We start from the raw sequence: 17,537 nt of genomic DNA on the forward strand, positions 1-17,537 counted from the left end.
GTTGTCAGATTTAATTACGATATTTTTTTGAAAACTGGCGCTCTTTCAAATAATTGAGCTACATTCGAGCCTTTAATTATGACAGTGTCATAAGTTCCTTTTGATTGGCTTTGATAAAAGCTTGAGAAAACGGATTTTACATTTTAATTATTCATTGGGGTAACATGTTTTAGGACAGGTTTTGGGAAAGTTTTGCATGTCAGTTGACGTCGACGATGACAGCTCCTACCTTTTTGAACCGGGTGATGGCGTGGTAGCCTGGGAGATGTCCGGCCATGTTGTTTAGTTTTATTGATTAGATCCTAGGCTTCAGCCCTTTATCTTATTCTATAGTATAAATGACACTTAATAACTGGATAATTGTTAATTTGTAAAAGAGCACTGCACAATTCTACTTTTGATTTGCTTTCTGGTCATGCTTAGTTGAATAATATCGACGTTTGCGTTGTAAAATGACATCATTCGATGCATTGGTTCGTTTCTGGCGTAGTTCTGGATCCCATTAGCTAGTTGAAACGGCCTTATGCCTTATGCTTATGATATACAAAAATGCTGCAAAAAGTGATGAACAAAACGAGATCGTCCGTAAGTTCAATGGGTTTCATCAAAGGCTGCAGTTTACAATTGAACACGAGGTGAATGGAGAAATCAAATTCTTGGATACAATTTTACGCCGAGAAACGAACACCATATCAACGGAATGGTTCCCCAAAGATGAGAAAGGTGGATATTTAGATTTCAACTCCGTTAGCCCTTTTTCACATAAGAAAAATACAATAATTGCATTGGTGGACAGAGCAATTAGGCTCACTCACACTAGATACAGGGAAAAAACACTCAAGACAGTTAAAAACATACTAAAAATTAATAACTACCCCTCCCTTACATCTAGTAACAAACGTAATTAAAGAAAAACACATAAAATATACAATAGCTTAAGCGTATCCAGTAAAAGTATGAATAATTTTGTAATGATTCCGTACTGGGTTGGGAGAAAAATTGTCCAGATACTTAAAACAGTTTGATATCAATTTCGCATTTCAGCCATTAGATAAGGTTAAAAATTTGATTTTCACGAAAACCAAGAATAAGATTTTGAAAAACAAAAATATTGTTTACGAAATAAAATGTGGAGGATGTAGTAAATCATATGTAGGAGAAACGAGCCAGTTCTTAGAAAAACGTTTGAAGCAACACAAGACAAATTTATCCACAAAACAAATAAATACAGGTTTAGCACAGCGCTGTCTCGAAACTGGGCACATTTTTGATTTTTAAAATATCAAAATACTGGAAAGAGTTACTGGACACAATGCTAGAATAACCGCCGAAACATTTTACATCAAATTGAGAGGTGACGATAATGTTGTTAATAGCCAGAGACTCGTTAAATTGTAAGACCGCTTACGACCCCATAATCGCAAAATTGACACAGACACTGACAAACAAATGTAAACGAAAAACAAAACAAACTGTTCAAAATCAAAATTGTTTAGACGATGACCAGTCGATTGTAAGTTGAAATCAAAAATCTAGATTTAATGTTTAATATTAAAACGTAAAATATAATTTTAGTGTCCACTGAGGAGGAGCGAAGTGCCAAAGTAGCTCGGAACGTACGGACAACCGGTAAACCAGTTTTATTATTTTTAAAACTCACCGAAAAACGTCGATAATTTCGAAAAACAAACAATCGCGGTGATAAATCCAAAACTCGATATTCAAGATAATTAATACGGCGAATGATATCTTCCACAGATTAAATCCTTTAGAAACAGTGCGTCGATTGATTTTCTTCGACTCGACATGACTCGATATTCCGGCATTTCTGCTTGCCACCCAAGGTTTCTCAAAGCGTATTTCAAGAACTTCTTCTGAACTCTCTCTAGTCTGTTGTTGTGTATGTTCTAGTACGGTCGCCACACAATGCCGGCATATTCAATGACGGTCCTAACTAATCCAGTGTAGATTGAGACAATCGTGTAGGGATTATCCAGCTCGTGACAGATTCTACTAACCATTCCGAACATAGAATTTGCCTTTGCTACAACTTTTTCGATGTGTTTTGAAAAAGTTACAACTTCACTCCTAAGTCTTTCAGCGAGCAATGATGAAATCGTTCTCTAAGCGGTATTCATAAGTGATATTGCTTATTTTCCGAGAAAATGTTATCACGTTACATTTCGAGAAATTGATCTTTAGGCCGAATCTACTGCAACACTCTGTGAACCTGTGCAAGGTGTTTTGCAGAGTCACGCAATCCTTCGGGTGACGAATAGGAAAAAACATTTTTAAATCATCAGCATACACCAGCGCGAACACATCAGTCAGCACTTCAGGAAATTCGTTCATAAGAGGGATGAAAAGAAGGGGTCCCAAGTGACTCCCTTGTGGAACACCACTGTTGACCGAGAATGTACTAGACTCACGTACTCCAGTTTGACGTATTGCGTTCTTTCGATCAGGTACGAACGAATCCATTGGAGACAGGATCCGGTTATTCCATTCTTGTATAATACCGACAGTAGAGCGTTTATATTGATTACGTCGAAGGCTTTGGACATGTCAGTGTATATTGCGTCAACTTGAAAACCTTACATCATCCACTGTGAGGTTCTCGATACAAACTCTGTTAGGTTCGTTACGGTTGAGCGTTTCTTGAGAAAACCATGTTGAACGTCCGGTAACCACGAGGTTGATGTGACCTTCCCTGGTGTAGCTTGGGTCGGGCCTGGGCGATGTGGACCGGCTCTGATGTAGCTTGTGTCGTCTTGGGCAGCAGCCGTGGAATCTAGGCTGGGTTCCGGTACTTGAGCGGGGCTCGGTGACGGGATTACGAACCGGATCTATCGAACCTCTAGGTTGCACCTTTCCTGATGACAGATAAGCAAATTCGGATGTACCAGATCCGGTGCCTCCTACCGTTGCTTGTCCGGGGATCAACCCTCGGAAGTGGCTGTGATGCTGTTCTGATCCTGGTGTAGCTTGGAGTGCCGTGGATGACGTGGCTCGCGGACAACGAAAGGAACCCACGTGACTCTGGGGAACCTCTTTTTAGCACCGAGGAAAAGATGAAATTTTCGACCGTCTTGGTCCGTGGTCAAAACTGATCTCCCTGCTTTTCTCGTCTTCTCCAGTGTTGCCGGCTCGTTTGGTTTTTTGAGCTACTCCGCCTTACCAAACTGACCCATGCAGCACTAGGAAGAACAGGGATATTGGAGGTGAATTCTGGGGATTTTACACATCGAGAAAGGAATTCTAAATACTAAATTGTTTATCAGGACAACAACAAAAAAACCCTTGTTACATGTTTGGTAACAATTCATGTTATCAAATTTGATAGAATTCACGTGGAAAATGATCGATTTGTGCCATATTTTACGTTGATTTTATATTGGACTCCCTCCCTTTCCTTTGGGGTTTATAACTTATCAGAAACAATTTTCTGTCCAAAAATCCATTATACCCACTTTCTCGACAATCGAACCAACCAGTGACACGAAAACACTTCTGCATAAGGGAAAACACGCCAGCTAGTTTCCAACGTATAATGGCTCCTACCCAATATTTAATGCAGGGGTGTCATTTTAGAAGATGTGAAAAAAAAATAAATTAAATTATTCAATTTCAAGGTCGTCATAACTCTTGATTGATACATTTAAGAGGTTTTTGTTCAGTGCAAGAGTGAGGCTGTAGGATTTTTTGAAGACCCAAAACCGTTTGATACTTTTTTTGGTCCGATTCTGACCAGTCTATAATGGACACAATAGAATTATTTTCGTCTTACAGAAAATGTAAGAGTTAGAGTCATTTGCAATCGTAACACAATTTACGAACGACCACTACTGTACCGGTTACTGATTTAGCGACAGAACTCAACGAGATTGGATCCATTAGTCACGACACGTTTTTATCGCTAAGTGGTTTGGTGCTCATAAACTGTTGAAAGCGATGAAAGCTCGTTTTGCCTACACTACGAGATTGATATCTGTTCAGATGAATTCCTTGTTCCATATGAGATCATAAATGATGTCTGCACTATCTCGAATATGGAGCTTAGCTAGAATATATCTGGAATGATCCGCCATTGAACTATGCATTACTTATCGTTTTCGTTTTTTTCTAGTTAGCGCTGATGGAGTTTCAAGGGACCATAAATTTTTCCAACTTGAACTAACTAATCCTATGAATTATTACCAACAAATAAGCTTAAATGGAGGAGGGTGCACATTTTTTCCACCATAACTGCGCCGCAAGTGCTATGTGTTAATGAGTTGATGAATCGTTTAATTTGAACCCGCAATTATGGGTCATCGGCTAGCTAGTTTGCCCATGGCGGTGTGGCGGCAGACAACGTCAAAATAATGCTGTTGACCTGTTTGGTTCCGAAAAATAACCATCTTTGGAAGCCGCCCGTCGTCGTCGTCGTCGGAGTCCGCTTGTCTCTCTAAACTTGGCGGCTCGTTTTGCCCGGAGGCCATGTATATGAAGTTTATGCTTGAAATTTGTAGGTTTTCGTCATGTTGAAAGATTTGAGATTGGGAAGTATTGTGTTCGATGTTTTATCTTACGCACCTTTTAAAACTGCTCATTTTTGCTAGTGGTGCCCAAACTGTCGCAATGATGCTATAAACATGTCTGCCATCGAACCAAAATGATGCACGAATCATGTTCCGGATGATACATGTTACGCAATATTATGGTCGGATATGGTCATCTCCTCATCATCATCCACATTAACTGGTTCCAGCAGCAAAACGATGTGATACCGCGGTCTATAGGAGTTGGTTTTATGAAGACATGGCCATCAACTGTCAACCAGTGGCCATATACTGCTGCAGGCTGAGCAGGGGTTTTAATTATTGCCTTAATTTCTGCATAAGCTAGCTAGCTGATGTTGACTTTGGCAGAGACCTTGATTTTGTGTCATGGTACAAGTTTTCGTTAATTAATATTAATCAGCTTGTTGTCAGTCACCCGCCCTGCCCAGGCGGTTAGACAGATTCCTCTCAACCAGCTGAGTTTATATTCGTTCGCAAACCACTTCGTCTATTTCTGTTATTTTCTAACACTTTTTTAAATGTCTTCAACACTCAGGACTTAGAACTGGAAAATTCATACATATTGCTATCGGAAATACAAAAGCTGGTTTGTTATACATCAATATAGTTAGGTTTTAATAGTTTGTTGGAATGTTATGTAATTTGGATATTAAATCATTTTACCTGAAGATTGAACCGATTCATTCTAGAGTTTTATCTCAACATAAGCTACCCTAGCTTAGCTTAGCTTAGCTTATTCTACTACTCATATCCACCTTGGATCATTGAACTTGAAATTCTTAAATATGATCATTCATTTAAAGCTTCAGCTAACATATGTGATTAGATTTTGTTCTAATTACACACTTCAAATTCCATGATCGCTGGCGTGGCTCAGCAGAACAAGTTCTACCTTGCCAATGGTTGCTACTCCGTGATTGATCGAGGTCATCAGTTTTGTGCAAAGGTCACTCACAATGCACGAAACTCAAGCTCTCCCTTTGAAAATGATCAATAACGGCGCCGGCCACGTCCTAGTAGTCAATGAGGAATGAAAGAAGGATTGTTAGTTAGATACTCAATAAGCAACCTTTTGTCCCTTTATATTCCGAAGATTAATTTTGAAAAACTCAGAAACAAAGGTAAATCAATATCTCCAAATATAGACCCCGTCTATACGTCTGCGAATCTATATTTAAATATCCAAGGAATGGTTTGTGTTAGTAGGGGGAAGGTTATAGATCAGGTACCATTTTGTTGAAAAGTGCGATCGAATTTTTCTACACCTAAGAGATATCCGCTACGAGATATGAATGAGAAATGAAGTCATCCCTAGGAGAAAAGAGTCCTTATTCTCCTCTATAATTTTCATATCGTAATCAATAAAAGCCTCCGACAAAATCAGTGCTCAGCCCGCCTTTACCCTACCTTAAAACTTAAACCGGCACTAAAAACTTCGACATTGAAATCATCAGTGACTTATCATATCGAAAATTCCTCAGCTCGTTGGTCACGATGACCAACCAATTTCGTGAACTGCACTCACATCACCAATAAATGTTGTTTAACTTAACTCATCCTGAATGGTAGATGAATCACCGAAAATATTGCCGCTATTTACGATAGGATGCTGAATCATCTGCCAGACATAATGGCTAGATTCACAGCCCATCTTTTGAATATGTATCAAGTTTTGCCAATAAAAACTACCAATAATGGCTCAAGTAGGAAGCAAAAAAATAGTTTCAGCTACTGTTGCTGCAAATAGAATTTATGAATAAAAATATCGTAGCTATTGAAAGTCTATGCGTAAAGCATGGGAGCAAGTGGAAGAAAGTTTCCGGAATGTCTCTTCAACTGCCAAAAACATACATAGACTGTTCGTTTGTTTTTCTTATAGTGCTGCAGACAGTTCGTCTAGAAATTTTTGAGTCATCGACCCTCCATACGAGGTGGGAAACATGCCAAAACATCTCATGATTTATGGGGTGGGAGGATTATTTGTCTATAGAAGCTCAAACCAGATTTTACTTGTATGTCTGTATCAAAAGCTGTTTTTCTTTATCGTTATTGAGAATGTTATGAATTTAGGAATTTAAAAAAAAATGAAAGTTTTTTTAAGAGACCACTGATGGAAAATCAGCAATCTTCTATTTTTTTTTAATTCGAATCTTCCTACTTTGTCATGCAAATTTCTGCAAGAACTTTAACAAAACTTATTTACTAAAAATCAGTGACAATTCCCAAATATCACACCTAAAATATTTTATAAAAAACAACTATGAACCTGAAGGAGGCTCCCACACCAAATATTCCTTACTACAGTATCAACAACAATTGATAATAATATGTTGACAAACACGCTCCGAAAGCCATCATTACGGATGGACATTAAATATTCCGTTCAAATTTTCAACCTACTGTATCGTCGTACACAGGTTTGTGATGGTTTAGTACCTACCTAACTGATTCTAACTTCATTTTAATGATGCGCGATAACGTTTTTATGGCCCACGTGACATTGACATTTTCCTGCCATTTTTCCCATAACTTTCTGTGCCTCATATAGAACAACAGCAAGGAACGTGTATTTTCAATTCTCATTTAACCGCAACCAACGCATTCCAGCCATGGGATGACGGTTTTGGTTTGGTTTCGATTTGGCTCGAAAAGCTTGCAAAACATTCCAGCTGGCAGCCGGACACGTCCAAGAATTCGTGCCTAGGGGTGTTTTTTATAGTAACAGTTCAAATTTAGCGTAATAGTTCGGTCTGTTGGCGGTTGTCATAATTCTCTAATAAGTTTAATTCACAATACAACAATTTTTCATATTGCATCATCACTCATCAGACAATATTTTAATAATTTTCTCAATTACGACAATATTGTCAAGTTTTTTTACTTGGTTAATTTTGTCAATTTTGTCGATTTGAAACATTTTAGAAAGTTTTTCACTATTGTTTTTTTTTCAACAGTGTTAATTTCGTAAGTTTAGATTTTTTTTATTTTTTGTTAGTTGTTATTACTTTATTTATTTTATTTTCATAGTATTCCGTCTCACGGCATAACTTGACGAACATAATTCCTAAAATTCACCCGGTCCTTGGCAACCGTTATCCAATTTCTCGAACATCCAAGATTCATCAATTTTGCAAAGTTGTATCAACTTTGCAAAATTTTCAGTTTTACTAATATTGTTGATATTATCATTTTGTCAATTTGGTAAATGTTATCAATATTTTTTTTTAAATTTTTTTTATTTCATTTGTTTTTAAATTTAAACAATTTTGTCCACCTTGATAGTTTTTTTAGTGTTGAGAAAATTCGATTGTTTTGAAAATTTTTATAATTCATTCAATTTTGAAAATTTTTCTTCACTTATCAGTTTTGAAAATTTGACAATGTATTAGATCATTCTAGATTTTTCTTTCAATTTCGAAAATTTAGAGAATCTCGACAATTTGGACCACTTCAACTATTTTACCAATGTTGATACTTTTTACTATTTTGACAGTTTTTACAACGATCAAAATTTTGACATGATATTGAAAATTTTCAATTTCATTTATTTTGACAAATGTGATAGTTTTGCCAATTTCGAAAGTTAAGAGAATTTTATGAATTATGACATTTTCAATTTTAATAAATTTTCATAATTCTGACCTTTTTGACAATTTTAAGATGGATGGTATTTTTTTTTGTCAATTTCAACTATTTCTCACAATTGAGCCTCTCAGAGCCAAAGGGGTAGAATTGCATTAAAACTGATTTCCAGAAAACGTTTTTCAAAATTTAAGTTTTGCCCGTTTTCCATATATTTTTCGAAAGTTAGTAGTTTTTGTTCAATCAAAAGAGTGTGTAAATAAAATACTAAAAATCAGAAATTTTTACCAGATGAAGATTAAGATATGGAAGATCACTTGGCGTTATTCACTCAAAATTGATAATTTCGACACTTATACCCCTTTGCAGGCCCGTGTGAAGGACTCGCCCATGGGGGGTTACCGAAATTAAAATTTGGGTAGAAATAATAACTAATAGAGTACTAATAGAAATAATTTGGGTAGAAATAATAAATAAGGAAATTGATTTCTAAATCCGTTTTTCTACTCATAACCATTATACGAACTCGAACGAATATTGCTCGAGGAGGACCTGCGTACACTCGGAGTATTCGAGCGACGAGTGTTAAGAACCATCTTTGGCGGCGTGCAGGAGAACGGAGTGTGGAGGCGAAGGATAAACCACGAGCTCGCGCGACTCTACGGCGAACCCAGTATCCAGAAGGTGGTGAAGGCTGGCCGGATACGCTGGGCGGGACATGTTGCGAGAATGCCGGATGACTGTCCTGCAAAACAGGTGTTCGCCACGAATCCGGTAGGAACAAGACGAGCAGGGGCGCAACGAGCGAGGTGGTTAGACCAAGTGGAGCGTGATCTGGCGAACGTGGGGTGCCCGAGAAATTGGAGAACGGTTGCCATGGACCGAGTGAATTTTAGGAATTATGTTCGTCAAGTTATGTCGTAAGACGGAATACTATGTAAATAAAAATAAATAACGAACTCGAAAATGGTAAATTTTACTGATACGATTCAAAATACATCAGAATCGAAGTTTCAATCAATGCTGGTTCTGGTAAGTCATTAATAAATTATTTAAAATCACGTTCCTTATTTAGAACAAACAATTTGCTTGAAACATAAATTTTAAGCAGTTTTGTTTAATAATTTGAAATTAATATTTCCGAAACACCAGAAACCGAATACAAATTCAAATTTCAAAGAAAGTCAGAATTTAAAGCTTCGAACTAAGAATCAGTGTACTGAAAAAGAATATTAAAACTAGAGTACCAGATTAAAAAAGAAAGTAATTCCGAATTCAACAATATATTATAAGATCAGGTCAGAATTTAACCATGCTTAAAATTGTTCTGCAAGTTGATAATGATTGTTAGTTATTAATCATCTTAATTTACATTTCTTTTTTTCATTTTCACTTGAAGGTTTGTTGGAAAAATTCTGCGAAAATATCTTGAATCTGGTAAAATATTTATATATATAAATTTTAAATTGAATTCATAACAAATTTGATAAAAAGAAGAAATTATTTAATTTTGTTTAGTAGTGGCAGTGATCAAAGCTTGAGATCATTTTTACAATTCAAATTTATCCAGTTATCAAAATAAAAGGCCAAAAAAGTTAATTTTTGAAGTTCACAATAATAACTTACATGATACTTACTTACAAATTATCATGGAAAGCTTACACTGACAAATTACAGGCTGGGGAACTTGATTTCTAGAATGATGAATAAGAAAGCGACAAAAATAAAAATTACAAATCATAATAGTTTTAAAAAAGAAGATTTAAAATAATAAAAATTAATAATACGTTTAAAGTTTAAAACTTCAAACTCTGAGTATTTGGTCGCCGTCAATCGAAATACAAAAGGTATAAACAATATTTTTCTAACTAAAAATTTAGGTTTATAGGCTTCCAAAAACATTATGTTTTCATAAACAATTCAGAATTGAAAAACAAAGACAAACTTACTAAAAAATTGAAATAGAAAAGTTATTATTATAAATTTCACTTTGGATTTAGGTATTTAAATTTTTTGGATATAAAAACAAAATATGGTGATGCATAAGATTAGTTTTTAAACCTTTTAGTAGAAAATTTTTCCAATAAAAACGTCTTACCTCAACCTGTTTAAAAACTTATTTTTAAAATTTAATTGATAACTCGAGGGGATAGCTTTTTTGGTGTCTATGTTTTAATGATGGATTTGGAAAATTTTTGGTTTCAAATCATTTGTCAGACTTGGTCTATCACCTCTTGTTTCGGTGATATGGATTTTATATGTTTAACAATCTATCGATGATATTTTTTTTTCAGAGATACAATTATCTAAAAAAGTTTAATTCTACAATTTTCAATAATTTGGAAGATTATTATTACATGTATTTCTGGCATTAATAAAGAAAGTTTTAAAAAAGGTTTTATTTCATTTAACAAATTTGTTGAAGCCTGCAAAACAATTTGATTTTTGCTTTAACAAATATCTAAAATTCAATGTTGTTCAAACTCCCGTATTTTACAGTATCGGGAAAAGTAAACAAAAAGCAATATCATCTATAACTTTTTTCAAATATTTCAAAATTACTTGCGGCTCTGGGGAAAGTTGATTATTGTTTAAAAATCTTCTTTTTTAATTTTATTTTTTTTATTTTTAAACCAGTTGGATATTTGGATTTAAAGCAGTCAAAATTAGCAACTAAATTCTATGCGCCTTGGAAAATAGGGAATTGTGTAGCTTTACGCAATTTATCAAAACCCTTATAAAAGCCTATCATCTTTCACATGGCTACCAACTTGTTGATGTGTAAGATTAGTATTCGATAAATAGATTTTTAAGTAAAATTTGTTGGTTTCATATTTTGAACTTGTTTAGTTACACTTTTTAATAAAAACTTATTTTAAAAATGATTATTATGATTCTTTAGCTCCAAACACCTCCAGAGTGACTATTTCATCAACTTGGTCAATTTAGAATATGTTGATAGTTGTGCATAATTTATGCTACTATGACAGTTCTGAAAATAGTGATAATTTTGAACATTGAGACGAATTATAGTATTGAAACAATTTTGGTAATTTTTAATGTTTTCAGGTTCGACAATCAGACAATTTGGTTAATTTTGAGCAGTTTATTAATTTTGAAAAAGGCATAAAAGATATCTTTGAGATTTGGGACAGTTTTACTGTTCTTTGTTTTATTAACTAAGCAATATTTTCAATTTTAACAATTTAGATAATATCAATCATTTTTACATTGTATCGATTTTTAAAATTTCACGTTTTTTAAGTTTTGATATATTTGATTATTCTGATAATTTTAATAAGTGCGATCTAGGTTTTTAGACTATTTTTACAGTTTTGACTAGTTTGATAGTTTTAACTATTTATTTAGGCGTTTCTGACAATTTTTACGTTTTTTTTTGCAATATAAAAAGTTTTGCTAATCTTTCTAATTTCAGCTTTTATGGCAATTTCAACAGTTTCCATTTCTGGCTATTTTGAGGATTTTGACAATTTTTACTACAATTTAATCACAATTGTTTCGAACTTTTTTACAGTATCACCATTTATGACAGATATTGTCAATTCTTCACAATTTTTTATAATATTTTTATAACTCAAACAGTTTGAATAACTTTGAGAACTTGAAGAAATTTTATAATTCTGATACTTATGATTTTTTTTAACATTCAGACTTTTGACTGGTAATTTTCATTTTTTTATAATTTTGATAACATGGTAATTTTACGAGAATTGTTTTCAATTTTCATAATTTTGACAGACTTGCCAATTATTTCCAATTAATGTTTGAATTATTTACCATTTGCTGAAGTAAAAATGTGAAGCGATCATCATTTTGAGCGAAATTTCCGTTACTTTGACGTATTATGATTTTTATTTCACAAGTCAATGATTTGTCAAAAATGAAAAAAGTTGACAACCCTGCGCATGCATTCTTGAAGACTTTTGACCTCTCTGTTGTTTCTGTATCGCCATTAGGGATGCCAATGTGTCTGATTTTCAAGGTCTTTCTTGATTTTCCCAATCTGATAACCTGAAAGCCCTGATTTTTCTTTTCAATTAGCCTGATTTTCTATAAACTGATGATGGAAAATGGTAATGTACGACAGAGACATTGGTGGATATCAAAATGTGGATTGACGACCAAAAAAAAGGTCCTCACTTGGACCGAAATTTCCGTTAAACCATACATCCGGATTTTTATTTCTCTAGTCCCTGAATTTTGAAAAAAATATTGGCAACGCTGATCACCACCAATCGACTCGGGATTTAAGCCGAGCGCGCACATGGTCGATTGCTTCGGGTTTGCCGCTACTTACGGTCAGGATTGTCAACATATATTTTTTTTCAAAAATCAGGGACATGAGAAAAAAATTAGAAAACATGGTTAACGGATATTTTGGTCGAAGTGTGGACCTTTTTTTTGGTCATCAATCCACATTTTAACCTCCACTAATATCTTTAATGCAGTTCCGTACAACTCATTTCTCATCTTATTTACAAAAATCAGAAAAAATCAGGCTTATTTCCGAAAATTAGGGAAAACGGAAGCTTGCCAGGTAATCAGGTTTTTAAATAAATCATTTATTTAGGTTATCAGGTTGGGCCTCAAAAAATCAGGCAAAGCCCGAAAAATCAGGCTCATTGACAACCCTGCTTACGGTCATGTGAAGAAGCAATCAGTGCTTGTCAAGGTTCCGAGCAGCATGTGCGACCATGTGCGCGCTCGGCTAAAATCCCGAGTCAATGGGGTGTGATAGAGAAACAACAGAGAGATCAATAGTGGGCAAAGTAGGTTCGATTGATGACCTTTTTTTTTTTGGTCGTAAGGTTGAATTTTCGTTTATCCGCAGAATCCCGTTAATTTTTCGATAATCCGTAGAAAATCCGTAGGAAATACTGAAAGTCCGTAGAAGTTTCAATAGGAAACGTAGGAATTATAGGAGCGTAGGAGCATAGGTTAAAAGTGGTTACTTCACTTACCAAGGTAATTTTCCATGCCACAATACCTTTTCCCAAACAAGCGGGGGGATGGCGTACAGCCGGCCTCCGCTAAACATTTCTTCACATATGCTACACTTCCCTTCCTCCTATCGACTACATGGACTTGGCCGGCGTCGTTATTGGTTCAAATAGAAGTTGGAGATTCTCAAAACTGCAAAGTGAGATTGTGATGCTTGTTCCCAACGCCTTTCATTTGGTTCATTGTGCAATGGTGATTATCTCGAACCAATCACGGAGTGCAACCATTATGCCATTTGCCAGGAGGGGCCGCAGGTGAACCATAGTTGATAGCAAGCTCAAGCTTAAGCTCAAGGAAATACTGAAAGTCTGTAAATTTTGAGCATCGGAGGTACGGATCCTCCGTAGAAATGCTCCAAATGCGTAGATCTGATAACGCTGCACGCAAGATATACATGGCATGGGTTCGATTCCCATCTCGGTACTGGGTGTTAAATGTTAATCTTAAGTTGTCCACGTCAATTTATTCAGTCTGTAAAGCCTAAATCGGCTAAGACGGTGTAGGTCTTTAATGTCTCTTATACTTTCCATCACTTTTGGAAATGTTATTATTTTTAGGTACGAAGATGTACCACGACGATTCCAACAGTAGGTTTGAATTTATCCCTATTATGGCAAATTTGTAAATTTTTGAAAGCTTCGTAAATAAAAAAAAAGCTCTGAATAAAACTAATTTCGAGATTTCGACAATTTAGACACTAATGATAGTTCATAAGGTTTTAACAGTTTTGACTTTGCCTTTTAGCCAAATTTTACAATTTTGAAATTGTGTCAATAAAGTACATTTTAGTCAATTTGGGCATGTTGTAAATTTTTCACTTTTATCGTTTTTTTCAATTTTATGAATTTTATTTTCGGGTAATATTAATTTTTCAGTAATTGAATTAATTTTTCGAGTTGGGCTAATTTTGTCAATTTGGTTAATCAGTCAACTTTTGTAATTTGTCAATTTGCTCATTTTGTGTTTTTTCATTTAAAGATTTGATTATTTCATAAAATGTGGCCATTTTTCTTTAAAATTTGACAGGTTTTAAAATTAAAAAAAAATCAACATTTAATTGAAAAAAAATGAGATTTAAAATAACATTTTTATCAATTTTGTGCAATGTTAATATCATGCTATGTTCGTAATGTTTCAACCCCGAGAGACGAAAAAAGGATTTCAATTTCGCTCCGCCTAAATAAATAAAAAGTATCGTGATGATTCATCCCTGGAAATAGTTTTAAGAAGGCAACCTTCTCATTAGATCTCTCGAACCATCCCTCCCCAAAGACCTTGAGCTTTATTGGTTCGTTGAATATTTTTTACATTTATTTTGCATATAAATTCCTAGCTATTGTTTGTTTATTTTACATTCCCACAATTAATCATCCCGTAAAGTCACTTCAAATGTGACCTTAGATTGTAACAGCTTTACCTACAGCTTTCCTGACGTATACTGTATCAAAATGATCAAGTAAAGTTTCAAAAGGTCGTCGTAAGTAAGGAAATCCACGCAAGAATGTTTGCTGTTGTACGATCACTACACGATTCCAGCGGAAAAGATGAGATATAACTTCTGTCAACTTTTTTTTGTCCGGTAGTTCGGTTACGCTCTGCACCTATCGCCCGGCTTTTAATAGGTTATTAAAAGAGCTGATAGCACTATCACAAGGCAGCGACGGAGGCATGACAATAAAAGTGACGTCTCATATTCGTACTCATATGCATATTAATCACTTACGACGCTTATGTAGGATGCACACGCGCGCTCATCGGCCATAATCAAATGACGACGTCTACAAAAAGCTACCGCCACCAGCTTCTTGTTGACGTCTTCCTCTAAGTCTAAGCCAATCTGCATATAGGTCTAGCATACATTTCGTGATTAGTTGCACTTGAGGCGTTTATCGCCCATGCTTGGCAGCCACGATATGTTGCCTGTTTTGCATTACCACTCTTTGAAAGTGAAAAAAATAAATGCTTACACGATAAGTCGGCCGGCGTTAGTTTAGGCTCACTTTTGCACTGGAAGTCGTAGGTATACAATTTATGCTCGTCTAGCTGGAATCGTAAGCCGCCCCTATACGCTAGACATCGGTGTTGTCGTTAGTTAATCGAAACGATGATGTAATGCTATTTTTTTTTTCTTTTATTTTTAACTTCCATCAGCACCATCCTATAGCTACCTACTACACTTACCGGTAACGGTCGCCAATGTAACATTTTATTAAGCGGTAACAAAAGTTCATCAATAATGCATGAAGTCGGGGAGATGTGAGCTGATGATCGCGATCGTGGCGCTGTTTTAACACTACATCGCGTTAATAGTAGTTACTGTAGGCTTAGGGTGGTCTAGTAGTTTTCGAGTGACGTTTTAATTTTTATCAAAAAAAATCCAGTGACCTAAATCATAAAAAAAAACCCTCAATCAATCTTCTACAAAACAAGAATTTTTTTCTATTTCAATTATTTAATGTTATTTTAGATTACTTTTTTAAGCGAATGAAACATCCAAACAATTCATTAACTAGCTTTGAAGGTCGCAAACGTCTTATCACATGTGAAACTTCTTCGAAAGTATTACTCATCTGAGAACCAAGTGCATTGTTGTTTTACTACTAAGATACCTCTTATATATTTTATCATATAGCACGCTAATAGTTTTTCTATTCTAATTGTATCTTTATTTTTTATGTCTTTCAGGAAATGGTTCACGCAAAAGACCCTCCAGCACACTATCTCATCAAACTGCGAACCTATCTGGATCCGAAGGCTTCCCGGAGTCATCGGGTAAGTCATGATTATGAAAAAAAACATTAACATATTAAAACGAAATTATTCATGCTGAATTAAAAAAAATCCTGGTGTTACTCCTAAGGCCATAATCATTTAGAATCTGGGCACTTACTGTTCCGATAATTACATATACAATTTAAAACATCCGTCATTTCAAAAATGGTGTATAGTGTTCAACAAAATTTTGGCTGCATACTGTTGTTAACACCCAAGTGAAGTGAGCGTTGTAGATTGGCCCAAAAAAATTGATCCGTGCAAAATTTCAGCTCAATCGGATTTTGTTTAGGGATGCCTCATAGTGCTCAAAGTTTCGGTTTTTACCCTCCAAAATCCCCAAAAGAAGTACGAAAGGAAATCGGAAAAATCGAAATTTTAATTTTGATGCCAAATGACTTAAAAATACATAAAATGTCGAGATATGGTGTTATCTCGAAAAAAAAAAAACATTTGGCCGAACATCGACTTTCTGGGACTTAGAGTTCCGGACACTTCATTTCGGTGATAGTTACATTACGAGAGATCGGAAATGCAAAACTTTAGCTACGTTGGATTGATTATAAAAAAGATTATCTTGTCTATTTTTGCCAGATTTTTTAAGTTAACGTGTGTTTGAAATATTTACGATGCAAAAAGACATGGTAAAAATAATTTTGCACAAATTTGTGCCTTTTGCGCATTTTTCGCCACGAAAATTCTCCATTGTCAACTTGAAAACTCATAAACTATTGATTTTTTCCTGATTTCTTTTTTTTTTAAATGGTTAAGAAGTATTAAAAGCCACTCTAGGATCAACACGAAGTTCAAACCAAGCATCACAGTGGAACCCTGGATCTTAAATATGTTAAATAAGACTATGGTTATTGGGGATAACTGAATGCAGACCCCTTAAATAATGCAATAAATCCATTTCCGGCAGGCAAAAAGTGATGCCTGGACTAGAAGACACCATGTAAATAACTAATAGTGAGCAGTTCAATAGATCGCAATCTGTGCAACCGATTTTAACGCAATGTGACAGTTTTGTTCTGATGGACAATGAATTTTATGTTAAAACCGGATTTAAGAGATCAAATTCTTGGAGATGTCTACTCATGAATAGGCTCCAACCATTCCAATCGCCTTTTCCAGGTGAATTTGTGTAAAATAGGATGATTTTGCAAAGGTTTTGCATCTGTGGTAAAAATAATAGATCAATACATGGCTTAAAAAAGTGTGCAAAGATAAAAAAGTGATTTTATGAAAAAGTAAGAGGATTTCTTGAAATCATTGATAAATATTTTTTAAATATTTTTACATTAAATGTCATATTAACATCTTCATTTCCTCGATAAAAAGTTTTTCGATCAAATGAATAGTATTTAAAATACACTTGTTTGTAACTGTCCGGATTCTAAATGATCATAGCCTTATCCTTATAATATTTGACCACTCTGGCAAAAAAGTTTTAAAGAAAAATTTTATTGTATAGGTACGAATTTTCAAGTCGATATTGATGGATTTTCGAGGTAATTGTGCAAAATCATTTTGACCATGTTCTCTTGCTTCGCTTATATCTCAAAAACACGTAAACTTAAACATTGAAAAAAAAAATAG

General features: G+C 34.8%; 1 protein-coding gene across 1 annotated transcript in view; it reads left to right on the forward strand.

The window, feature by feature from the left end:
• Window positions 1-17,537, forward strand: part of LOC129745614 (formin-like protein) — a 66,540-nt gene that overhangs the window by 13,186 nt on the left and 35,817 nt on the right. Inside the window, exon 2 of the mRNA XM_055738798.1 lies at window positions 15,852-15,938. Coding sequence (XP_055594773.1) covers window positions 15,852-15,938 — 87 coding nt within the window. The remainder of the gene's footprint in view (window positions 1-15,851; window positions 15,939-17,537) is intronic.

The sequence above is a fragment of the Uranotaenia lowii genome, chromosome 2, assembly GCF_029784155.1.
Source record: "Uranotaenia lowii strain MFRU-FL chromosome 2, ASM2978415v1, whole genome shotgun sequence".
Lineage (NCBI taxonomy): Eukaryota > Metazoa > Arthropoda > Insecta > Diptera > Culicidae > Uranotaenia > Uranotaenia lowii.